The sequence below is a fragment of the Centropristis striata genome, chromosome 20 (assembly GCF_030273125.1).
Source record: "Centropristis striata isolate RG_2023a ecotype Rhode Island chromosome 20, C.striata_1.0, whole genome shotgun sequence".
NCBI classification, from domain to species: domain Eukaryota; kingdom Metazoa; phylum Chordata; class Actinopteri; order Perciformes; family Serranidae; genus Centropristis; species Centropristis striata.
The window spans coordinates 22,999,420-23,026,680 of record NC_081536.1 but is presented as its reverse complement, the minus strand read 5'-3'; the positions used below and the strand labels follow the sequence as shown (position 1 = coordinate 23,026,680).

At 38.8% G+C, this 27,261-nt stretch overlaps 1 protein-coding gene across 1 annotated transcript in view; it reads left to right on the top strand.

Annotated features, from left to right (window-relative positions):
- The window catches only part of cdh5 (cadherin 5), a 39,789-nt gene extending 16,631 nt beyond the window's left edge, over window positions 1-23,158 (top strand). The window contains exons 7-15 of the mRNA XM_059359292.1: window positions 1,057-1,161; window positions 1,387-1,529; window positions 1,640-1,773; window positions 3,260-3,369; window positions 4,524-4,626; window positions 9,930-10,060; window positions 10,302-10,416; window positions 15,826-15,958; window positions 16,990-23,158. Coding sequence (XP_059215275.1) covers window positions 1,057-1,161; window positions 1,387-1,529; window positions 1,640-1,773; window positions 3,260-3,369; window positions 4,524-4,626; window positions 9,930-10,060; window positions 10,302-10,416; window positions 15,826-15,958; window positions 16,990-17,374 — 1,359 coding nt within the window. The 3' untranslated portion in view covers window positions 17,375-23,158. The remainder of the gene's footprint in view (window positions 1-1,056; window positions 1,162-1,386; window positions 1,530-1,639; window positions 1,774-3,259; window positions 3,370-4,523; window positions 4,627-9,929; window positions 10,061-10,301; window positions 10,417-15,825; window positions 15,959-16,989) is intronic.
- The last annotated feature ends 4,103 nt before the right edge of the window (window positions 23,159-27,261 follow it).

Below are 27,261 nucleotides of genomic sequence, written 5' to 3'. Positions count from 1 at the left end.
CAGAATAAGCCAGCTATCGGCCACACTGCGGTTAAGGTCTTATTCTTGTTAAGCTGTTTACACATGCCTTTGATACCCTGCGACTGAGTATCCCTGTTACCATGAATAATCCAGTTAACAGAATATCCCTGCCTACCTGTGGTGTCCCATCCACAGATAAAACAGTCCGCCAGAAACAACATTTAACTGAACAGTAGGCTGTTTCTCACACAGGGGAAAGAAATGATAAGCAGAAATGTGACAGTAAGCAGTGCATGCTGCCATATATTTGTTGACATGAAAGCACATTCGTGACACTATGCAAGTCTCAGTTTGTGCAGATGATGAAAAGGTGAAAGGAATGAGGTATTTTCATGCTAACATGTTTAACATGTTGGGAAAAATGTCACTTTATTGTGTTTGCTAAATCCAGAGTATGGACTTAACCAGGTTGTTTCAGCTGAGTTGTGACATTTAGAGCCTTTTTACACCTGGCATCGATAGCTGTCGTTGGTGAACAGACACAGGTGTGAATGCACTGAGGTGGACGGTAGTAGATGCATTTAAGTGCATAAAAAAATAAAGTGCAAATGCACTTTGCCGTGTCCCCAGTCTAAAAATAAGAGCAATATATGTGGAAACACACACCAAGCAGCAGTGAAGTGCGACGAATGGCTGATGAAAGCTGCAGTGGATGCTCTGAGCTGTTTGATTCTGCGGCGAAGTGCGGCCAACCCAAAAGCTGGGATAGTTTAACTTTTAGCGGTGAGAAGCCAGAGAATACCTGCAGCCAATTAGTCCTTCAACAAGCTGACCTATGTTCCAAAGAATTCTTTCCGCCTCAAACACAAACACGCCTCGACACCACAGGAAAATGTACACACTGCAGTGGGCTGCCTTTAACTGTTGCTTGTTTTTTGCATTACAGAAGACATATTCAGGCATTAAAGTTCATTTTAAAAAAGCATGTTTTTTGGGCAAATGATTAAAGCAGGTGCAAGGTTAAAAAATAGCCTATAACAGGTTGTGTATGCTCAACATATAAGTACTTATTTTGACCTGCTGACTTTTCCCCAGGCTCTCGACTACGAGAAAAGGAGCAGCTACACTTTCACTGTCGAGGTGCAGGAAACTCTGGATTATCCTGCTGACAACAGGAACACTGCTCTCACTAAGGCCGAGGTAAATATCAGACAGAACATCTATAGACTGGATAAGCAATCCTGCAGAGATGTTATCACCCATATCATTCATTTACTGTACTAGAACAGGACAGAACGTCACAGTAACAGAATAAATCTGAAGTATAGAACAAATTATTTTAGTTCAACAATTCTGGTCCACCTATATCTTTAAAGTTCACCAAATGTGCACAGATTAAATCTTTGAATGAATTTAAACTGACAGATAAACATCAAAGTATTGGACGTAGATGAGGCACCGGAATTCTCCCAGCTCATCTACACATTCACTGTGGTGGAGGAACGTATCGTGAACAACATAGGAACAATCACAGCCAAAGATCCCGACAGAGCCAACAAGAGCATACGGTACAATGCTGTGCAAATACTTAATGTTACGATATTGTGCATTTTAGCTGTTACACACACTCATCTCTCTCTCTCTCTCTCTGTCTCTCTCTCTCTTTCTCTCTGTTTAGGTACTCCATCTTAGACAAGGACTGTCCTATCGGTATCAACCCGCTCACAGGTCAGCTGTCCACCCTTAGGGCGCTGGACAGAGAGCTGCAGGCCACACACATGTTCCAAGTTAAGGCACAGGAGGAGCCAAGTGGTACGTCACACACACACACACACACACACACACACACACACACACACACTCACTCACTCACTCACTCGCAGAATTGCGAGAGTTTATTAATCCTGTTTCCTTTAAACAAAAGAACCTCAGATAATAAATTAGAACCATGTGTTTTTCTCCAACAATACTAATGTGCACACAGGGAGGGAGTTAGAAAGGCCAGGAAAGACAATTTGTTCTCTTTTGGATTTATTGAGGGATGGGACTGTTACACATTAACAGGGATTTTTATAGATTTAACATATTGCCTCAACACCTGGTCGACCCACGGGAAGACGGGAAGGAGAGTATAAGCAGGAAAATCACATTAGCGGGTCTCTTTGTTCACTCGCAGCTTCCAAACCAAACTATATATTTTTAGACTAGCAATGAATGAAATCCAGAGATCTATTTTAGTTGCTTGTCACGATGTTTAAGGAACACAATGGTCCCCTGAGCTTGACAAGGTCCTCGATATACAGTACATGTACTGTACTAAAGATAGTTTCAAAATCTCAGTACAAGAGGCAGAAAAGAGAGCCACACATTCATCAAAAGATGGATATTCAAAACGTCAGTGATGTAAAATAAGTGTAAAGGCTGCTTTAATGTGACAAAAAGCACAAATGCCAAACAAAAAGCTCACAAATAGAAATCCACTCATTCTCTTGACCTTAATCAGTTCAATCAAAGGCAGAGAAACACTTAATCAGTATGATGGCTGATCATGTCACATCTGCATGTTATGGAAAATCATAAACAAGCTGTGAAAAAAAGAAAATAAGTTAACAAAAATGTGATAAAAATGTTGAAGCTTGAGACTTGTAGATGGAAAACTTTTAATCAATCTCATATGTGATCTTCTCTGTGGGAGATTAAAATGTTTTCAATAACAGAAAGAAATTGAGAAAATTATTGAGCAACAAGCTAGAGAATAAGTGTGACACATCTGTGTCCTACAATTTTAACAGGATGATTTATTTTCCCTCTACATATGTGTTGAATAAGAGTTGATGATATGCGATTTTTTTTTTGTTCTGAAGAAGCTCACTGAAATGTCTTTTTCCATTGTCAGCACCCTGTAAGACATTTAAAGCAGCTATAAGGGTATTTTATTGTGTGTACGTTTGGTGGTACCTGTGGACAAAGCCAGTGTTGCCAGACTTCTGTTGGCAAAAGCTCTGATTTTACTGCAGCAGGGTCTGACAGGCTGACCACTCAGTCCTGGTTCTGGTTCTTCCCTGCCCCACATAGGCTCCAGTGAGTCCAGCAAAGCTGTCACCTGAGTTAAAGAAGGTTCTGGAGAACCTGCCTTGTTTTGTCTAATTTGCCAATCCTGTTGCTAATGGCCTCATTTACTCATCCATATTAAGTACAAAAATGTTTAATAACCAGTTGAAAGTTCCTTGTAGTTGCTTTAGGACAAACATCCGTTATTACACTGCAATTAATCCTGTGCTGTTGCTGTCCTCTGCAGGTTTGGAGTCGTTTGTGAAAGTTAATATTATAGTTCAAGATGTCAATGACAATAAGCCTGAACTGATGGTGGACGAGATCTTTGTCTGTGAGAACGACCCCACTAACACGGTAAGTGAACCAGATTTACAACAGGTTTTACATGATTTGGATATGTTTGTATTAAGCTGGACTGATGGTAACAAAATGTCTACAGACTCAGTAGATATTTACACATCCTATAGTCACTTAATAATAGATTGGGTTTAGACTTTTTCAATGCCTGACCTTTTTTTGTTTTAAGATGTTTTTCTAAAACTGGATCCTGATTAATATCTGTGTATTGCAATGTACATGCAATCCTCTGTGCAAGAAAAGTAAATGTTAAATGCACTGCATTTACTGTGTATAGGGCTTTATCGTAATAGTGGTGCAACACACACACACAGAAACACAAATTGATGCAAATTCAGTTCGGAAACAGTTTGGTGTTCAGTGTCTGAAGATGCTGCAATGCTTTTTTCCTATTTTTACAGCATGAGAGATGCAACTCGGGTAGGTGGGAGTTAAAGGTGTAAACAGCAGAGCGCATAGCTCATGTTGCATATTCAAATAAAATGTCTGTTTAGTGAAGTTTTTATTTTGAGTAAAAGCTTGTCTGAAACAATGTTTTAAAAAACAAACTCTTAGTTGGTTACACAGGAAAGCTGACCTCAAAATGTCTTGTGCAATGAATGTTACGACACAAAGTTTTGATGGAGGATGGAGGAATGCCATTTACATAACATTGTTATATGTGCCTTTAACTCCATTTCAGTAATTGTGCTTATTTCCCACACATAATCCATCCTGTATGACAACAAGATCGCCAACCGAAATAACTGAATAGACCATTTGTTAATACCACCCATAAAGACGCATATATCGCGGTAAAGTGGAGCAGTGTAAAAATAGCCCACACGTCATTATACAAACACATGGTTCACGGTTCTAAAAAACCACTGACCTAGGTTTAGGGCAAAACCCTTGCTGGTAAGGCGTTATAAACAACATTTTAAGGAGTAAATAAATGTACATAAATGCTGGAAGTGAAGTAGTTACGAGGGTACCGTAAGTTACATAAAACATGATTTATTTTTGTCTTCACAAAGTACACAAACCCTGTTCTCCTGGTTGAAAGTCCGATATTTGTTCGACCCATGTCCTACCCTGCGTGTGACTGAGGCTACATTGGGAAAAAACAAAGATTGTGACTGTATATATTTCATTTTCTTGTCTTTCCTCAGGTGATTGGAACCTTAAGAGCCACAGATAAAGATGAGCAGATCCCTTCCTTCGTTTTCCGCCTGGCCAGTGAGAGCTCCAACTTCTCCATCAAAGATTATGGAAGTAAGTTTCTGTGTGCACTGAGCATATATTTACCTTCATCTTCTCGCCTGTTGCTCTAAACGGTGCTCGCAGGAAGCGCTGGCCCTGGCACTTGTTGCTATGCAACAACCGAAAACTCCATTTGAGGCTCAGCGCTTTGTTGCTGAAAGTTGAAATTATTTTAACTTCTCAAAGCATGCTTTGGTTCTCCCAGGCAGACGGGGGATTTAGAGAGCCTGTCTGGGACCATAAGTGCTGTCTAGAATGCACAACAGCAAATATTGAAAATAATGAGAGCAAGTGGCTCGGTGGACTTGCAGATGACTCTCTATGTATTCTGAACTCATCCCAGCTCAGGATGTTAAAGGAGCAGGCCACACACAGTGCTGCTGTGGAGCATTTCACTAGAAAATCGTGGAGAAAGGAAAGCAGGGAAAACTGCACCAAGAGGCCAACTGATTTGAATATGAGTTAGAGCTTTTCAAAAATGTTCGACTGTAATAAGCAACAGCTACATGTTCAGTTTAAAACCATTATTGAATAAACTAATGGCACTAACGCAATGGTTCCCAAATATTTTCCGCAGGGCCCTTTTTGAACCCCAATGTGGTCTCTCATCACCCAGCATTGGCCAAGAAACGCCTCATCATATTCTATCTTTTTTGTGATGTTTGGTGTAGATTCATTATCAGCAGTGTAGAAGCATGCCATGGCCCACCCAGGGCCCTCCTTTCACTAACTCTGCTCGAGGAAAAGTCAGGGGATCACCTAATCAGAAGAATGTATCCTCTGGGTACAATGAATGTCCCAACCATCATGTGGGTGCTAAGATATTACTAAACATCATTGAATAATTGAATTAAGTAATTGATAAATGAAAGTTATTATGATTTATCCTCATGGATATCTGTGTCAAACTTCCTCTTAATCCATCTGAAATCTGGAAATGATAAAATTATTTAAATAGGAACCACTAAGATGAGCTGAACTGTAGGCAGACAGTCACATTTTCACAATATAATTATGTAGTGTTTTAAAATAATGTTTAGGAACCTGCCAGGACGTCAACAATATTTAGTTACTTTTTAAATGTTATATGTTACAGATTACTTGTTAACTTGCTAAAAATGTGATAAGAAATTTAACTATTCAAAGAACTTTATAAAAAATAATGTATCTTATTAAATTGATTAATTTTTTAATTAAATTTCCAAATGTTTTAAAGCGATAAAACTGAAAAGTCCTAAAACTGTTGAAGCTGATAAACAACGCTTATTTTGGAGAGCAATCTTCAAGTCGTTTTCTGATCTCAGAAGACAAATATTGTTGAATTTCCATCACTGAAAGGTGTTACAGTATAATGACAAGGCCAGCTGATGGTGTACTCAAAATTGGCTTTGCTGAGCCCCAGAAATATTTCATAAGAAGGCATTCCTGAAAAGATGCAAAGCAACATAATTCATCTTTACATATTGCCTTCTAAGTATACTCTCAGTTGTCAATTTAGATGATTATAGAATAATCTCTCAAAGCTACATCCACAGTTAGTAGATCTGGTGCCATTTGGGAGTAAAAATGTGTGGATATAAATGTACAAATGAGAAAATGTCAGCTGGAATAAACAGACTGTGACACAGCTGATGGTGTGATACTCTGTGGAGACATCTGCTTTGATCCAGACATTGATATTTAGGCAAAGGTTGGTGCTCTGTTACATCAGATTTCCAAAGCCTATTTGGGTTATTCAGCTTAGGACACAAAATGGCACAAGTAAAACAGTTTTCATCATTTTTGATCATCACATACGCTTATGAAACATGAAAGCCCGAGGAAAAGTGTTACCAACTGTTCTAGTCAAATATTAAAAGTCTGAATAGATGAAAGCCGTAGGTAGTCAGATGAAAGATTTAGGTGAAGTGTTACTATTTAATTTAAGTGAAACTTGAAGCATACTGAAAGGAAGATAAACAGAGGGAAAAACGGCATGAACTTGCCTCATCCATTTCCTCTCTGCTCGTGCCTGGAGGGGCTGACATGTTGAACTGACGGAGAAAAGGGAAGAGGAAAGATGGAGGAGAGCAAAAAAGGAAAGACAGATGAGGCAGAGGTGGGAGAAAAGATGAAAGGAGTTGAGAGGAAGAGATTGGGATTAAGGGAGACGGGTAATATTAAAGTGAGACCGTGTTAAAATGAGGAGAGGAGGCAAATATAAAGGAGAGGGAAAAATGAAGAGTGATAAACAAGAGAATAAAGAGAGGTAGGGAAGTGTGAATGAGTGGAGCAGAATAAGGGATATTTAGTGAGGAAGAACAGAAAGGTATAAGAAAATCAAGATGATAGAAGATGAGAAAAGGGGAGGAAGATAGGGAGGAGAATAATGGAAGAAAATGAAATGAAGGGAGAGAGAGAGAGGGGAGAAGGAATTGAGGATAATGAAGAGATCAGGGCATGATAAAAGAAGGAGAGATGGCATCAGAGACACCAAATTGAAATGGTAAGAGGAGCAGAGAAATTAATAGAGAAGAAGGAAAGTGAGGAATGAGAAAAAAAGGGCGACAGGAAAGAGAAATAAAGGACAAGAGCGGAGATGAGGTATATAGTTGTTGTGATAAGTGCTGGTTGTCAGTGTGAACCTCTGTTCTCCCCTGTGACCTTCCAAAAATCATCTGACAGCACCTCACCTCACACCACTTAACACACAAACACAGCTCACACACACACACACACACACACACACACACATGCAACAAGAGCTGCAAAGTGAGGGCTTTTAAAATATTTATTGACTACCAGCTCTTTAAAACTTGCAAAAAAACAACCATGCTTTCATTACGGGGATCCTGCAACGCACACACACACACACACACACACACACACACACACACACACACACACACACAATCCAACAATCAGTGTAGCTTCACAATGAAGTGACAGGACTCTGTGTTCAGACCAGGCAGCTACACCAAGCTCACTACATTAATACCACACAGAGACAAGAGAGAGGAGGAGGAAAGGAAAACAAAGAGATGAAGGGAGACTAATGACATGCAGGAAGAGAGAGAAGGAGAGAACAAACGAACTATAGAGAGGACAGTGAGAGATATACAGAAAATCCGGAGAGACAAGGAAGAGACAAATTCAAACACAGAAGGAGCAGGAGACGAGACGCAGAGAAGAGGGATGAGATGAAGGGAGGACAGAAGCTGTTTTCATCTTTTATTCAGTTAGTTAAGGCTTCTTCTATACCCATGTCCTCCCACACACACCTTCAGTGACTGCGTGTTGTCTTCAAGACAACAATGGGAACTTGTGGTTGTACTGTATGAACTGGATTTGGGTGTCAGACATGTTGAACTCTTATTAAATGGGTCAGTTATCTTATCTAAAGTAGGATCTCACCATGCAGATAGTTTGAGAATGGGTTTTGAGATCTGTGAGAGGAGCGAACTTCTGTGCTATAGGCAACCGAGCTAATGACATGATGACTGAAAGTTCTCATCCATTAGAATTTTTTAACTTGTTATGAGAAAGTTGTTCAACTATTTTTATTTCATGTAACTGCTCACTTCTTTATATATGAAGTTTGAAAAGCAATGTGGAAATATATCCAGGAGACAAAAATAGTTGTCAGACTATAGAATGGGTGTTTATCAGCAGCCAATTCTATCAGCTCATTCAAAGGGTTAATATAATAATGTGTATTGTTGGTGGCGTCCTCTAGTTGACGTTGTAATTATGAATGATGCCAAGATGGAAGTAACATAACAAAGAAGAGAAAAAAAGAGGGATATAAGGTAATGTAGTTTAAAGCATGAAAAGTTCCTTTTGGGGTGGGAGAGGTAAACGAAACAACCAAAAAAACAGGATTGTTGAACGAGGATACCGGCATCATGTTTTTACATAACCAACATAAATATGTAACTTCTAGTACTAACTTAATTTTTGGCATTAATCTGCATTAATTTAACTTTTTGGACTATCTTTTATAACACCTAACCAACGTTTTCCCTCGCCTTAGAGAAGTAGTTTTGTAACTTAAACCCATGAAAACTGCAGCCTTTTTCAATCATTGAATCGGCTGATAACAACCTATAGAAGGTAGAATAGCCCTCTAGTCGCCCATACTTATGATGTGATAAGTGCAGCTAAATGCCTATGTAATAGTGTGAGAACACCCTGATCGGGTGAAACCGAGCCCTTGATTAAAATATGTTTGTTTAATTTAGGTGATGAACGAAACCTGAGATTTTAGAGCACAATTTCTGTAAAGGCCTTTCTTAAAACAGTTGCTTCAGCCATACCGATAATTATTACATGTATGACTCTGTAGGATTTCAGAAGGGTGGAGTTAAATTGAAGAATGTCTCATGGGCGATGAGATTATTGAGCTCAATGGTTTACTCCTTTCACAAGAGCGATATTACTTGTTCTCAAAGTTGAATATGTGCAAATGTCAGCAACACCCAGGTTGTTTTTATTCAAACTTGCCCTTAAACCTGAGCTATACTGTACGCTTCTTTGTCTGAGAGTTGAACAGTGTGTGTCTAGGTATGTTGAGTGTTCACAAGGGTCTTTCCTCCCATTGTGTTTCTGAAATTCCTCGGGCGGTGGGATATTGTGGAGAAAGGCTCTCCCCATCATCTCAGCAGGAAACTTGTGCCTGCCGGGGATTTGACTAATGGCTGTATTGTTGGTTGGGTCTGCAGGAGAGACACTGCTCTGTTCTGCTTAACATGTTCGGTTCTTTTAAATTTCCTTTTTATTCCCTTTTGGTGCTCTTGGACTTTATCTCATTGTGAATTGAAACTTTCAAAAACCTGTCTGGCCAAGAACTGACCACACGAAAAATCAAATGATTAAGGGCCACCTTGTTTAGATTGCCACAGTATTGTAATCTGCAGAGGAGATAAGAGTATGTTAATGCATGCATTTGAGAAGTTACAAAATGTTTGGCCTCATGTAGGCCACAATTTCAGGTTTTTAAGGTGCTGCCATTATCTATAATCCTAACTGACTCAAATCCTAAATGCAGCAAACTGACAGATAATCACAAATGATCTGTCTACCTTTATGTAACGACTCTCTTCTTGTTCTTATATCTTGTTTTATCTGTGGAACAGACGCTCGCGGTATTAATAGACTTTAAAGACTCTATATACAGAGCAGGTGAACATTAGATCCGCTTTACCGACACAAAGTGATGAGTCAGACAAATTAGACATGGATTTTGCAGAAAGGAAAGGTAAATTTGTGTCGTGAAGGTGGTTGTCATTTTGTACGCTCACTGTGTGTATTTATATGCTTCTTTTTTTTTTATAAAGACAGCACAGCAGGCATCATGGTGAAACAGGGGCCGTTTAGCCTGGATGACCCCAAGGATTACACTGTGGATGTGCACATCAGTGACGGAGGCCAACCCATCAAGACCAGCGTCACCAAACTGGCAATCAAGGTCTGAGTGTTTTTGTGTAGTGAACTGCTTCAGATTCTTTCAGCACAAAAAAGTTAATAAATGCATTAAATAATTGCAATTTTGCATAATTAGTTACCAGTTTTAAAACAGTAAAACTGCATTGCATCCATAAAATGTCATGCACTGTATAGTTTACATGCACATACACTGAATAAACTACTTGATAAATCAATAATGTCACTAATGTCTTGATATTAACAGTTTGCTGTGCTTGTTTTAGTCTTGCCGGTGTGATGCCAGGCGGATTCCTACACAGTGCAGAGCCGGAGCTCGGAGAATGGGAGTCAGTGTTCATGCCCTGATCGCCATTCTGCTCTGCATACTGACTATACTCGGTAAGTTTCCTTCTTTTCTCATCTTTCATATTTTCCTCTATTCTTTCTTTGCTCTATCTTTGTCGGAAACACTCATTGCTGAGTTTTTTTTTTTGCACGGCTCCTCTCAGAGATCATCTGTCAGGGTTTTCATCAGGGTGAAGATAATCCTTTTTTCTTGCTATTTCAACGAGTGCCTGAAGAACTTTTCTTTTCTGTGACCATTTTTTCAACTTCGACAGCACCTTAAAGGGGAATTTTACACATCAAAGTCTTTATAACAGGTGTTGGGGGGGCTAATACTGCATGCCTAAAAAAAAGTTGTGTAAAGCCTTTTGTGAATCCAGAGGGAGGTGTGTTAAAGCTAATAAACTGCCTCGAGAGATGCTACTTGAGTTTACATTGGCTGGGACTGAAGATAGAAGTTTGAAAATGTAAAAAGTGTGTGGGTTTGGAGGTAGAGAGAAGCCAGGAGATGGAGGGCCTCATCATCTCTGCTTGGGGCTACAGTATCGAGGCTATATTAGCTGCTGCTAGCACAACACACCTGAATCTCAGACAGGCCTGTCAGTGGTCAAGTTGCATTGTGGGTGATGTAGGCTCTGGATTTTTTTAAGAAATAAGTATGTATGGAATTAAATAAGACTTCTTATCTTTGATTCTGCCGCATGATTCTTCTGAACCATCCATGATGAATCTATAGGAGTGCATTGTTAAATCTGTGCAGCATTCTTTTAAGGAGCATGCTGAGCAAATTGCTCACAGTATCTTTATACTTCTTGTTAATGCTTGTATACATAATTTCCAGAGTCTACCAAAGTCAAAAATCATAGACACGGACGATGCGGATGATGTTAAATAGCAAAAACTTAATTGTTCTGTCCTATACAAGTGATAATCCTTAACTTTTTTTCAATATTTAACTAAACACCACTGTGTAAACATCACAAAATCATAACAATAATGCTGTTGCAATGCTTAAATATCTTCGCAATAGTAAATATATATGAACGTTCAAAAACATCACCACTAAACATTTCTAGTGAATTTTAGAGCAGAATGTTTTAAATCAGTTCTCCCAGTTTAGCTTTGTTAATTGCAGCAGTTTGTTGATTTAAAAGCTGCTGAACATTTTTTTTTCTGACCTCCTCTCCATTAATTAAGTGTCCAACTTAAGTATAGCTGTCCACACCCTGCATGGCTTTAAGCTGCCCTTTCAAACTTTTTTTTTTTAAATGTTAATTTCCTGTTGTTGTTATTGTGGGTCAGCCACTGTCATTTGATTATGCTTAGACTTTATTTTATTTTTTGTAGTTGGAAGTAGGACATCTGTTGGAAGTAAACAAATCTGAGTCACAATCAAACTCAAAGTTTATTCAAAACAAGTTAGAAAAATAAATTGCAGCACTTCCTCTTGTTCCTCTTGGGTTTGTTTAGGGTTAATATGTGGCCATTTGAGATGTATTTGTTTAAATCAGTGACAGAGCAGGAAAACAGACATTTGTTAGAAAGTGTTGATGAATGAAAGTCTTGGTTGTTTTCTAGTCTGCTAACAAACAGGTGTAATAGACCTTGAACCCACAGAGATGTGTTCTCTCAGAGGATTTCATGAAGATGGCATTAATGATGGATGCAAAACGCACCGAGTGATCGGGGCATGTGCACAGATTCACTTGCCCTTGCTTTGCGATAAATAAGGTTTGTGTTTTGCGGGGAGCGTTCCCCCCTCCCTTTGTTGTTGGTTTAATGAATAATGCAGCGACGGATGTGGAAATAATGCCTGCGGTTGTGAGCTCAATATTCTCTTTGATACCTTCGCCCCCTGCTCCTCTTTTCTGGGGAAAAAGAGACACTTGTCATGTTGGATGAGAGGCACGTCAGAGATAGTTGGCCAAACAAGAGGGATCTGGGATGAGAAGTGCTGAGGAAGAAAGGCAAAGAGAACTTAAAGATAAAGAGGGACGGAGGCGGAGTGACAGATGGAGAAAAAAACGTATATCTCGACTTAGATATGGGAGGTGGAGAGGGGTGAAACAGGCAGACAGACGAGAGGCGAGTGAGACGGGGAGCTGAGGTGGAATGAGTGACAGAGCGAGACAGAAAGAGGTTAAAGAAGAGAGATGCAGAAGAGGGGAATTGTGGGAAAAGCAGCAGAAGAATAGGAGTGGTAATGAGGAGAGTTTATCAGCTCTTTAGGTGCCGTCTGCTTATCAAACACAGCCAAACACTCAACCTATTAACTATTAATACACTCCTTCACTATCGCGCCTTTTCCCCTCCGTTTTTTCCTTCATCTCTCTCTTCCTCTTTCTCTTTCCCTCTGGGTCTCTCTCTCTCTGTCTCTCTTTCTCTTTATCAAACACCCCCCAACGCAGGCCAGATTAACTATTTAATGCACTTGTCATTATCTACCAGGGCCCAAAGCAATTTACCACGCTCCCCATTCACTGACGCATTTTCTCACAAGAAGTCTGGTTTGACACACGGAAAGAAATTTTTCTCAGTCGTTTTTTTTACAAAGAAAAGGGCTTCTTCTTTTTTTCCCCTCTTTTCTCTCTCCTCTAAGTCTGATATCTCCTGAGCTTATTAAACTGCAGAGCATGTGTTGTAAAAGATTAATCTGTGGTTTCCCAGGCAAACTTAAATTAGTCCCGCTCGCCCTCGACTAAAAGGCATGGCTAATGCTGCCCGTCCGCTGAGAGAGAAAGAGGTTCATATCGGGACCGCGGCTTGGGGCCTAATCTAATGTCAAATGTATCCTTCTTCTCCTCATCTGTCTTCTCTCTTGATTTCCTCAGCCACGACTTCTCCCATTTCTTCTCCTTCCTCCTTCACTCAGTCGTTGACAGCTCTGCTTATTTGTTTCCTTTAATTCTTTCTCTTCCTTTCTCCTGTTTCTTGTCCTCACTTGATCATTTTTACGGCCACTGAAAGTCACGGCGTAAGCAAGAAAAAGAAAAACTTTGTTTCTTTTATCCAATTTTCTTACCTTTTTTCTTAACTTTGAGAGAAAGTTGAGTCAAAAAAATGCAACAAATGCAAAACAACTGTGTGGAATTACTTTAAAACTCTATATTTCAAGCCTTTGTTAGACTCTCATGTATTCCTGTGACCTTGTCTTCCACTGTTTTTCACAATTATCTTTAAAGTTACACTTTAACATGATTACTGGGCTAGTATAACTAGAATTTAGGCGTTATGACTAATCAGACTGAGACTGAACTCCACTGTGTTGACAAGCAGGAGATAAAATCACAGAGAGGATACCGCCTGCTGTTCTCATTAAGATTATTTGTTTAGTTCTGCTTTGATAAAGCAACTCGCAATAAGTCTTGTTCTCATGGGACGGCTTGTGATGCAGCTCAAAACAAAGTTTACCTGTTATCTAATGTTTTTTTTCTATTCGTACTTCTTACACATGTGCTCCTTTCTGAATTTTAAAACAAAAAATGAATAAATAAGTGTGTTGGTGAAGTAGTTATGGCTTTTAGATCTTTGTACGTAACCTTCAATTATCTTAAAGTTTGTTCCCACCTTTATGCACAATCGCCAACATGTTCTTTATAATATAAAGCAGAATATGCAGAATAATAAGTGTTTCTGATCCAGTCCACATTATATATATTATCTTTCAAGATCATTATAAATCACTTTTAAAACCAGAAAAACATTTCCTGATCTGACACTGCTGGTTAAAGACACAAAATTCATAGTCTGGGCCTGGATTGGCTGTACTCTGACGTCACTCTGATGTCACAAGCTAATGTGAAAACCAAAATGACGACCATCATTGCTGCCAGAGCTAATGGTGCTAACATTGCCATTTGCGAACAGAGCTAATAGGGCTAGCAAGGTTATCAGTGGAAACCAACAATGTGCAGATTGGCGATTAGCTAGCCAGTGACATATCTGAGTGGGATTGTGGTACCTATAGGGAACCATTAAAGTATGGGTAAAGTAAAATCAGATATTTGTATGAAAACATATTTTACAAGGTACAAAATAACAACTCAAAACATGTACGAAGACTTAAAACTACAATACTATGCCTGTTTTAGGCAGGTGTGAAAAAAAATCTGTCAAATAAGAATGCAATAAGTTTATTTTTATCAATTAACAGTTGAGTGAACAGAAGAAAAATCTAAATCAAATCAACATTTGCTGTGACCACACTTTGCCTTCAGACCAGCATCAATTCTTCTCGGCTTTTTTTCCACACCGGCCTAAGACCTTTGCACAGTACTGTATAATATGACTGAATTTGAGTTGGACCATAAAACAGATTTTCCCCACTCTGTATTCAGGGTTTTTGGGGTGTGTTTAAAATCATGGCTCGATGATGCACTGACGCTTACTTATCATAACTCTGCCCCAACACTATATAAGCTAACGTTGATACATTTACTTATAACTTGTGTCATTGGTCATATCAACGGAAGATTACAATGTCTGAAGTAATGTCCTACAAACTCAGATGAAATATTTTATATATGACTTATTTTCTGCTTTACTGAGACTTTAAGGTTCGGTGAGGTTAAAGCACAAACTACCTTGATTATGGTTCAGGGAAACGTCACATTTTGGGTGAGAAACCAGTGTTCATTGTGCCCATCAGAGGGAAACAGGATGCTAACAGCAGTCTTATGACCCAACCTTCTCTCTCTGCTGACTTTGTTTCTACTTCCATCTTTGCTAATGACAGACAAGACTCCTGCAGCTGCGAGCGCTCTTTGTCACTTGAGCAAAAACAAATGCAGGGCATTTTGTAATGATTTCATTTTTTAAGACTCTTATCCTTTCATTCTTGTCTTTACCCTCTTGCTTCCTCTCCTTTTCTCTCTCTTTCTCAATTGTTTATGTCTTCGTCATCTGCCAGGTCCAACTTTCCTTCCCGTTCCTTTCTTTTCACCCCCCTTCACTTTGTTTTCTCACACTCATTTCCACTTCCCTTCTTGTATTTACTGAATCTCTCTTCCTGTTTCTTACGCTCCCCTCTCTTTTCTTCTCCTCTGTTTGTCTCTGACTGAGTAGATTCATCTGAGGTTTTCATGCTGGAGGCGAACGTCTCAGACACCTTAAACCATCCGCTGCTCATTTACTCGCCTCATTCTCGCTCTGTTTTCTAGTCTCAATCCCTCGTTAGCGTTCCACTTTCCTCACTTGTTTTTTGCCCCCATTTTTTTCTGTTTAGGTTTTTGTGGCCTAATTTTCTCTCATGTTTTTAAAGATAGTTTCTGCTCTACTGTGGATGTCTTCAGTTTATACCAATAACTAATTTCTTCAAGAGATAAGAGAGGCAACAGTTATACTTTACCTCAACATTGTGCTATAGTTGCTAATGAATGTGCTGTCAGAGATCATTCACACCTAGAAAAGCCAGCAGAGAATAATTATGTACTAAAAAAAACTTTCCTCTGCTTCTCTTTACAGTCATTGTAATCCTGTTTGTGATGAGGAAACGCTATCAGAAGGATTCTCTGGCCAGTATGAAGAACAGCGGCGAGATTCACGAGCAGCTGGTCACGTACGACGAGGAGGGAGGAGGAGAGATGGACACTAATGGGTATGTAGATGAAAAAAAAAAACCCACCTACTTTATTAAAAACATTTACAAAAAACATGAAATGTGTCGAAACAGTTGATCACTATCCTCTTTCCATTGGCCTCTATAATTTTTCTCCATTTTCTTATTTTTCTTCTCTCAAAATATGTTACATTTTTAAAATATATTTTTCTTTAATTATTTTTGAAATTATAATAATAATTATTAATAATATTTGTGTTATTCATTTTATAATGCTTTTGAAAATATTATTATTCAATTATTATTATTGTTTTATAGTTTTTAATAAATACATTCTACATATTACAAATATTTATTAATTACAATGATTAAGATGAAAAAATAAGTCAATTCTATTTATTGCAATTCTGGGGAAAGTCACTTCTTTGAAACAGGATTTAATATGTATCAACATAATTTCTTGGTAAATTAGAATATTCTTTTCACATTTTTATTTCTGTTCATATTGCATTCTTTCAGATATATTTAAAATTTTCTTTTTCATTCATGTAACTTAGTACTGATATTCTACTTTCATTATATTTTGCAGAAAACCGTACACCCTTATAAAATCTCCCCATTTGCAATATTTATTTTCTTTGCTGTATCTGTCAATTTGATGACCCAGTTTGTCCAAAAGAAAATATTAAAGTTTAATCTGATCTGAATCTAATCTTATGTATATTTTAACAGGATTAAGACCATATAATCCCTATACACTATCCATAATAACTGCACCATACTGCATGCTGTCAAAAGATGTGATGGTTGGGGTAAAGAAGCGAACAAACACATTGAAGAAGGTAGAAAAGAGTCAAGAATGAATAAAACAAGATAACTGACATTTTTATTGGCTTTTCTGTCCTCATACTGTTACAAAATGCTAAAAAGCTTTCTGCATCACTTTTATGCTCTTAAAAAGATCCTTTGCCTGTTTGTTTTTGGTTAATAGGCCTACAGCTCCCATGATCCCATCCTGAGATGACCAGTTATTAATAAATTAACAGACTATCCCTCTTTCTCTTTTTTAGCTACGATGTTTCAATCCTCTCTTCTGCTTGCCACGACGGTTCCCTGCTCCGCCACCCGGACCGCCACCCCCACCCCTCTCTCTACGCCATGGTGCAGAAACCACAGCACCACGCACAACCCACCGCCTGCAAGGGTGACATGGCCGTGATGATCGAGGTGAAGAAAGACGAGGCGGATCACGACAGGGACGGCTTCCCATACGACACTCTGCACATCTACGGCTACGAGGGGCCGGAGTCTTTAGCCGGCAGCCTCAGCTCTCTGGAAAGTTCCTCCACCGGTTCGAACTTGGATTACGACTTCCTGAGCGACTGGGGGCCGAGGTTCAGAACCCTGGCCGAGCTGTACGGAGTGGATGCACCTGACTACTACCATCAATACTGATGGTCTGCTAATAAGCATATTTGATGCCAAAATACACACACACACACATTGAAAAAACAGCCATAAAATGCGCTCACACATAGCCAGAAGCATGCAGGAAATATACACATTCACACATACAACCAGGCTCTGATGCCGTCCATTTAGTTTCTTTCCAAACTCCAGGAAGCTCAATCAAGTTGAAAAAAGGAGAGCTTTTTTTTATGACATGGTGCCCTTTGCCTCCTCCACCCAGGAGATATCGGAAAGATTTTTAAAGTAAGCCCAGGACATGCCGCCATAACAGAAAGTGAGAACAAACTGCTTCACAGATCTGCAACAGGATTGACTGTTGGTGACAGAGTGAGATCCAAATGTGAGGATGTGTTTAAGTCACAGTGTTGTTTAATTTGACATCATCATCAACCCTTTTTATTACTGCAAGTCCAATCAGAGGATGCTCCATGGCGGGCCAATCTTGGATGATTGATGGGTTTATCAGGTCACTGCTGGCCAGAGATGTTGCTCAGTTGCTTTACATCCTTTTGCATTTAATTCATGTCTCAGCTCTTTTATCTACCCATCCTCACTCACTACTTGTCAGAAACACACGCCTGGTCAGTGCATCAGATATCAACACATAAAGAAGCCTTCAGTGTCTGTATGAGACGCATCAGTTTTGCATTGTAAACCCATTTTGCAACATTTTAGATGTTGGTCACTAAATATAAAGACCTATAGTATAGATAGTCTGTTTGGGATGGGTGTGACAAATAAACCCCAGTGTTCCTGTTCCATGTAAAACCAAAAGTTAATGTTTTAATTTCACCTGTAAATTAACCTTTATATTGTGTCTATTTTTAAATCAATCCCTTCGATGCACCTATATATATCTACATATACATCTTTCAATTATGTATATTTCTTTATATATGAATGACTAAATTACTTAATCTGAACAATTAAACATGGACACAAAACTTACATTTACCACAGAGACAATACTTTAAAAGTATGCATTGTCTTCATCTAGATATGAGCTTGTTTGGGTTTACTGACTAATGTTGCTGTTTAAATACAACTGGAAGTTTTAAACAAGCTTATTTAAATACAACTGGGGATGCAAAATGGTTCATGTCAAAGCTACTCAGTGCTGATGGGAGATCTTGCCAAACTTTTCCTGTCTTACTCTAACTGTTTGTGTTGACAGCCTGTAATCTCTTCGAACTTTGATGTTTTGAAAGAATTTGACAAAAGCACCACAAACACGGCGAGAGCAAGGTGATTTTATTTCTGATCTGAAGTTGATGATTTGATTTGTAAATATGACAGTTTGAGGGGTTTATTATTTGAGGTGAAAAACTCAGCAGCCACAGGAGTTTTAACTCAAAGAGGTTTGAAGTGTTTGATCACAGCAAGGCGCCAGTTGTGTTTGCTTTATCTGAAAAACTAAAAAGGGTCGTCTTTAAGGAAAGTTCATGTCTCTTAAATCATCAGTCTGTGATGTCCAGTGGGTTATTTTGTGATATGCACACTATATATCAGCATATAGTTACTGATTTACATCATCTGCAATATGGCAGCAACTCTTAAATGAATAGGGGCTGTTTGAGTTAAAGATAAACTGCACCAAAAGTTCTTGATATTTAGCAGAAAACTTCAAGAATCCTTTCTCCTCTTTGTGTTTTCTGAACCAGCCACCCAATAAGAATGAGGAGTCATTATCTAAGTGAGTCATTTCGTCCATTTTGCCAGTTATCTTCTGGTCTGAGGAGAGAAAAGACAACAGACATACGGACGAGCTGAGAGGAAATGGCACTGCTGCTGCTCAGACAGAGTTACAGCATGTTCCCAGGTTTTATTTGACAGAACCTATCATCACAGTTATTGTTCAGATGAAAGCCCAATCCTCAGAGGTCTACTAGAACAAAAGTCATTCAGGCAACTCAGGAAACACCGAGCGGCTAAAGCAGCCAGTTGGGTCGCTGCGATGGCTCTGAGGTGTCGTGAATAACTTTAACCTCTCATCCTTTCTGGCATCCATAAGGTCAGAAACTCTCTGATTTTTTTTTAGTGACAACTTTCAGATCATTTTTAGCAGATTTACAGAATCATAAAGCAAAAGCTTGAATCCTTTGACTAACCAGGAACTGTTTCTTTACTCTACTTGGCAACCAATTTACAAAATATCTTTTAAACTCTCAATGATATGCCAGTCTTTACTATATTAATATTAGAAGTATGCTTGTTTAAGCTGTTTAGGCTACAGTTTATCCAATTTCTTTAACCCCTCAATATGCTTTCCACGTGGACAGACAAACTTGAGCTGACATGGAAGGTGGTCAAGGAAACATTTGGACATTTATACTCTGTGCAGGTTTACCCTGCAGCCACCAGCAGCTCATCAAAGATCTCCATATTGCCCACAAATCCGCATCCGTATAGTATATTGAGGATGCGTCAAGCATAAATACAGTGTGAGAGTAGCACAGTTTTAGCTCTTAAAGAGTGTATAGAACTCAAATATTAATACACTAGACTTGTATTTGGCAAGTGGTCATAGTAAAGGCAGGATAGTCGACCCAAAATATACAGCCTTACCAGAATCATAGGTTTTCATAAAAATACACTCCATGGAGCCATAATCATCCTCATTATTTTGTATAACTGTCTGACTTCATGGGGATTAGAGTTGTAACTCATGAGTCTTTATTCTGCTGGTTATTGATCCAGAACATTTCAAGGTGACCCTATAGAGCCCGAGATGCTACTTGTTTTGTGTGAGCAAAAATCAATGAAAGACAAGATATTCAATGTTAAAAAAAGGAAAAAAAGTAGTAAAACTTTAATTTAAGAAGCTGGTACCAGCAAAATGTTTGGCAACAAACAAAATAGTTTCCAATTATGTTTTAGTTAATTGAATACTTGATTGATTGACTAATCATTCCCTTACATAGATCATTTTTGTAATTCAAAGGCTGTTGTTAGGGCCAATTTAAGTAAAGGATCCCTTTGGTTGGTGGGTGTGTAGTTTATCCTGTGATAATGTCGAGGATATGCTGTTTATTTGCTCTTTGGGTAATCAGCAGCAGCTGCTCCAAAGCACTATTTGACCCCTTAATATCTGGGAGAAGGCTGAACACTCAGACCATAACTATTTATCAGTGACTTAGTAGCATTTGAACAAGAACTATAGACATTTCAGCTTATTGTATAAATGAAGGCTCTGGAGATAAATCATGGCTATTGCTGTTAGAACGTCATTCACAAAAGGTCATTCATTGTCTCTAGTCATAAGGTATAAATCAGTTTCCTGCGCTGTAAAGTGGTGCCCATTTCTATTAAAGTAGTCCACTTGACATTGCAATATTTCAATGCATTGTTCAGCTGAAGCTCTGCAGAGCCACGTGTTGTCAAGACAGTCCCTTTGTTTTTGAAAAAAGGTAATTTCACTCCAGTTTAGAGAACAGAGTTTATTTATTCTCCTGTTTATTCTGTTTTGTTTGGCTCTGGCGTGCGTGGAATGCCATTTGATAAACGCTGGATACAATAGCTGGAAGCCCTCTCAATGCTTTCCTGTTGGCTTCATATATATACTTAGAGCAGCCGGTTCCTCCAGCTCACTCTCAGTCTTTGCCTCACCGTATCTCTACCACACCGTCCCTCCCTCTCCGTCCTCTAATCAGCTAAACCAAACAGTGGAGTCAACTTCCTGTCCATCTGGGAGGTTGCTCCCGCCCCTTCCTGTCTGTGTTATCTCTCCCGCGAGGCAACACATTGTGCTTGCTTCCCGTTAGCCCCGGCCTGGGAAACAACCTTGGAGAGGAAAAGGGAGCGAGGCAAGGAGAAACACAGGCAAGAAACAAGAAAGAAAAGATGAACAGAACAATGTGGAGCAGTGATGAGTTTTCCAGCTGAGCAGAAACACTTCAGAGCAGGAGTTGCATGTGATGAAACGCTGAGACACATCGCACATGCAAGTGGTGTTAACATCCTGTCATCCTCGCATCTTTCTGAAGCAACATTCAGAAATCAATAAAGATTACCCACAGCTGAATCTTTAAATTTATAATAGGCAACTCCTCACTTTGTTGGCTCCAAGCAGCAGAAAAAGAAAATCTTTTTTCATCATATTTTCTACATTTTAAAACTTTGCACCGATGATTAAAAACAAAACCACAAGGATACTTCTGTGTTTTGTAAAAAGAAATAGAAAACTTTTTAAAAAAAAAGAGAGTCTTGTTGCAGCTCATATTACTTTACTGCTTAAGATATTTCCAAAGTCCTCTCAAAGTTTAAGATGATTTTTAAAGTCATGTTGAACATTCACTGAACACTATTCTGGCACAAGAAATGGAGTCTCACCTTGTGAATCTTCTCTGTACACCGAAGGAAATATTATTTGTGCCATTTCAGACCTGTGGCTCTCAAGTAAACAACATTCAAGGTGTTTTTTTTTTTGCATTTTGTTTATGTGTTATCAACACTAACACAATTATAGCTTTTATTTTTGAAAACTGGATATGTGAACAGAAAAATGTGTTGTTGAAATCAACACCTGCAGTTGAGAGTGAGAGATGGAAGGTGCTCCATTATCTATTTTCAGAATAGCAATGAGTGTTATGTGTACTTAGGGTGAGAAAATCTGAGACATCTGGGGAGGTAGTTGGGTAGTTTTGCAAACAATATTGGCAAGCAGTGCTTTCCATTTTTCTTTTAGTTCTGTTCCAAAACAAACAACAAACTTACAGCACCTAAAAAAAGAAATGCATCAATCCGTAATATAAAGCATGTGGTCAGACAAGGACAAATGTTGCATGTGATTTATTTTTTAAATGGTCATATTATTTTTTATTTTGTGTGCTGGCAACATAATGACATTTTTGGAAATATGTTCCTTACAGCCTGAGGTGTAAAAACACCATTTTCCTTTATTCATTTCTCGTAATTTATGGTCATCAGATATTGCAAAATGTGACCAAAATCATGAGGATTCATGTGTTATTTTTGGCAACATCCACAATGTAGCATGCAAGATAACATTTTGTTTATTTGAGTTCCTTAACATCCTAAAAGTGCCATTTTTCATTTTAATTTGTTGTTGTGTGAGATCTGTCTCCTCTGTTGAACAGTGTTAATCACTTTGGATCCAGACAGTGAAAATAAATCTCTCAGGTTGGGATCCGGGCACAAAATAAAACATTTTTCACCTTCATGTCAAGAAACAACAGCTCAATATGTATGAATATACTAGCTTGAAAAAACAGACCTTTAAGTGATTTAGCTTTACTTTCACCTGTGTATCCCATGTGTTATTGAGTGAAATGTATATAGAAAAAAAATGTGCCTAATAGTGATTTTTCTCTGGCCTCACCTTGTTTTATTTTTTGCCTACGTTACTGTATTTAGAAGACGTTAAACTTGACACAATCTGTTTTTATTGCTGTAAAAATTAACAATACACATTTTTTCTACAAAAGAAAGAAAGTTGTGAGTGAGTGGCTGCCTGAGTGAACATGTGATATTCTGTTTGTGTGTCCACTTGTGTGTTTGTGCGTGTGTTCTTGTGATTGTACCCATGTACATACACACAAATGAGTGTCTAACCAATAAAAAAAGAGAAACTACATAGAAATACATTGTGTAAATACAGTAAGGGTCTTCAAGGGAGAAATATGTGCCTTTATACTTTTGAAAAAAAAATACTGTAATTCATTGTTTTTGATGGCAAACACAATGTTTTATATATTGTTTTTATGGTGTATAGCAACTACTTTTTATTACCTGACATTTTTGTAAGTGTAGAATAAAAATAAACACTCAAATATGTTTTTGCTGTCTTGTGTTTGGTGTTTACAAGGTCTAGGATATTTTGGCCCTAAGAAAAGAAAACAGTCCATCAGTTTGTTGTTTTTCTGGATCAAATCAGATAAATGACAAAAAGTTTGAAATTAGAGTAAAATTGAAATTTATAAGGTTTTGATTTTACTGCCTTTAGACTAGTATGAACATTTTCTTGAGTTAAGCTAATAAAGCTCAGGAGAAAAACCAAAGAGAAAGTGAGAAAGCCAACCCAGTCGCAACAATAAATGTTGTCATTTTAAGGTTCTGAAAATCCCAAATATGTTGAATTTCTACATTTTTGAACCACAAATTTGTTGAATGTGAACATTTTTTTAGCTGCTGCAACCCTTTTCATTGTGACAAGTGATAAGTGTTGCTTTAAACAAATTTTGACTATCACAAAATGTTGTAAACTTGTGACAATTGCTGTTTCAAACATTTCAAGAACAGTTTCCTTTAGATTAGGCACCAAAAACCACTTGGTTAAGGTTACAGTAGGTAAAAAGAACAGGGCTTGGCTTAAAATAACTCATTCCGGACATGACTTCCAACAACTGGATGCAAACACCTCTCTCCCGGTTTAAGTCCCTAGGATCACAGTGCTTCATCACTGGACAAAAAAAGTTACAGATTAACATATCTGTAGTTGTAGAATTACATTTTTTTTTTTTTTGCAATATTGCAACATGTTGATTGGACTGGAAAGAGCTGGTAAAATAGTATTTAAAAAGTAAAGATATTACTGTAATTTGTTGGGCGGATTTTGGATGTCAAGGTTGGTTGAAAAAAAAATGACATCATGTGTTTTTTATAACCTCCTGAGACCCTGCGTCCTCATACAGCAAGCATCCCATATTCCCATAAAAGGAATTCACTTACAAGAACCACACCAACAGAGGTATACATTTGGAGATTGGCTCTTTCTGACAGAGTAGGAGGGTAGTGGTAGATGTAGAGGATGAGGGTAGAGGGGAAGGGTCGTGGGGATGATGGAAGTGATGGGGGATAGGATGGGGAGATGGGTTGGGGGATGAGGAGGAGAGGGTCGAGGGGGATGGAGTGGGTGATTGGGGATCAGAAGCGGATCCTCTGAGGGTTGGATGCTAAGGGGTATCGGTGTTGATGTTGAACGATTTAGAAGGTCAGATGACGCAGTAATTCTCCATGCATGCATTGGTAAACTCTGCAAACTTGTTACTTATGGTATGTGTGTATTTTGAGAAACAGACTTTGCGTCTACTTTATGGTAAATGGTAAATGGACCTGCACTTACTATATAGCGATTTTCTAGTCGCTTTGCGACCACTCAAAGCGCTTTACACTACAGACTGCGCTCATTCACCTGTTGAAGTAAGTTAGACTGTCTTTGTGCATAATTGACTTAGTAACATTCACATTATACAGTGTATAACTTTAAATTAAAATGAACAACCACCTAAATTACTGGACCACCCATGAGACCAATCGTTAGCAAAACACCAGTGATTACTGTAGCGGCCAATTGGAGTTTGATCAAGCGGCGCTGTCCGTAATCCAAATTGATTTAAAATTACTTACACATAGTAACATAATTATATATAAATGTCAGCTTAGATGGTGAATGCTTATGTATCCATTTTTAAGTATCATGTCATTTATGTCTGCTTATTTTCTTTGACATATAGAGACATATCAGTGTCTTATTGGTGTGTATGTATGTATGTATGTATATATGTATGTATGTGTATGTATATATATATACCATAGACTGACGTATATATATATATATATATATATATATATATATATATATATATATATACCATAGACTGTATATAATTAATAGACATAGTCACCGTGACGTCACCCATTGGTTTGTGGCCCGTTGGAAGCATCGAGTTTAGCATTACACTTGTCGCCATCTTGCATCGCTATCTTGTTTCTGATACGGGGAGCAGACCATATTTGGACTGTGGAGGAGCGAGAGGGATCTGACGACACTGACTACACGCCTCTCTACACCTCAACCTGACTGATTCATGTAAGCATTAACTGGAGCATTAACTGGGATGCTAGCTTTGGCTAGCAAAAAAACAAAAACAAAATGTACGTTACTTACTTACTTAACAAAAATGAACAGCGACTCCTTGGAGTGTCTGTTAGTCCAACCAAACTCTGAACAAGACATATTTACTGAACAAAACGTTCAAATAAACTGTCATTAAGTGAAAATACAGTGAAAGGGTCAAAGTTATGAGACCAAATCGGTAAACGCCCTTTTTTTATGTCTATAACGTTATATATAACTTTATTGACACGTTGCTGTGGGTACGCATTGCTCTGCTTCTCTTCTGATGACGGTTTGCCTTCTCAGTGACCTGTTAATCAAAGGTAGCCACGCCCCAAATCATATGATTCTTTATCTTTCCACTGAACCTGAGTCCACCTTCCCTCCCTCCTTCCTCACTGACTGCCTCCTCGAAATACAGTCCTGGTTTTCATCCAACTTCCTGAAACTGAATAGTAACAAAACAGAAATTCTACTCAGTGGCACAAAAACCACCCTATCCAAATCTCCCAGTTTCACAATATCCATAGACAATTCCAACATCTCTCCATCCCCCAAGGTAAAGAGTCTGGGTGTCATCCTTGACAGCACACTCTCATACACCTCACACATCAGTCACATATCCCGCTCAGCCTACCTCCATCTCCGCAACATCAACTGCCTCCGCCCCTCTCTTACACCCCACACAGCTGCCATCCTGGTCCACAGTCTCCTCACCTCCCGTCTTGACTACTGCAACTCTCTCCTGTTTGGACTTCCGCAAAAAACTCTTCACAAACTACAACTGGTACAGAACTCAGCAGCCCGCATCATCACAAGGACCCCATCCAGTCACCACATCACACCAGTCCTCCAGCAGCTCCACTGGCTCCCAATCACACACCGCATCCAGTACAAGACTCTACTGCTCACCTTCAAGGCCATTCACAACCTCGCCCCTCCATACCTCTCTGACCTCCTCCACATTGCCACACCCGCCCGCCCACTCAGATCATCTTCCTCCACCCACCTCTCCGTCCCCCCTGCCCGTCTGGTTACCATGAGGAGCAGAGCTTTCAGTCGCTCTGCTCCCTTGCTCTTGAATTCCCTTCCCCCTTCCCTTCGCAACATCACATCTCTCAATCAGTTCAAATCACAACTCAACACTTACCTATTCAGACTCACTCACTCCGTCTGATCCTCCACACAAACCCCCCTCCTTAATAGTAATGTATTCGTAAATGTTCTATGATGTTTAGATTGTATGATGTGTATGATGTTCTGCACTGTTTTATCCATGTTGTGAGGCGACCTTGAGTGCCTTGAAAGGCGCCCTATTAAATAAAATGAATTATTATTATTATTATTATTATTATTATTATTATTATCTTCTGTTTTCTTCTAAATGGGGCCATTATTAGAACTTTTAACACCAAATTGTCTTGAAGAAGGTTTTTTACTAGCAATTGAGACTATAGCGTTGTCCTAAAAAAAAATTCTGAGGTAATAAATCAAGCAGGCGGCAATCTCCGTGCCTGAGCATGGAAGCCACCAGGAAGTGCATAAAGCCTGCAATTCACCGAAAATTCCAGTAGAGGGTGCTAAGTTTGGCTGCAAAAGAAATCTGCCCATTCATTTCAGTGCTAAATTTGAAAACTTCTCACTTGATTTATTACCTCAGAGGCGAGCCGTCACCAGGAGAGAAGCAGAGCGTATCCACGGCAATGTGTCAATAAAGTTATATATAACGTTATATAGATAGAAAAGAGGACGTTTAGCGGTTTGGTCTCATAACTTTGACCCTTTCACACTATATTTTCACTTAATGACAGTTTATTTGAACGCTTTGTTCAGTAAAATGTCTTGTTCAGTGTTTGGTTGGACTAACAGACACTCCAAGGAGTCGCTGCTCAGTTTTCTGAGGTAAGAAAGATACATTTTGTTTTTGTTTTTTGCTAGCCAAAACTAACATCCCAGTTAATGCTCCAGTTAATGCTAACATGAATTAGCAACGGCTTCTCTCAGTCGGGTTGCCGGT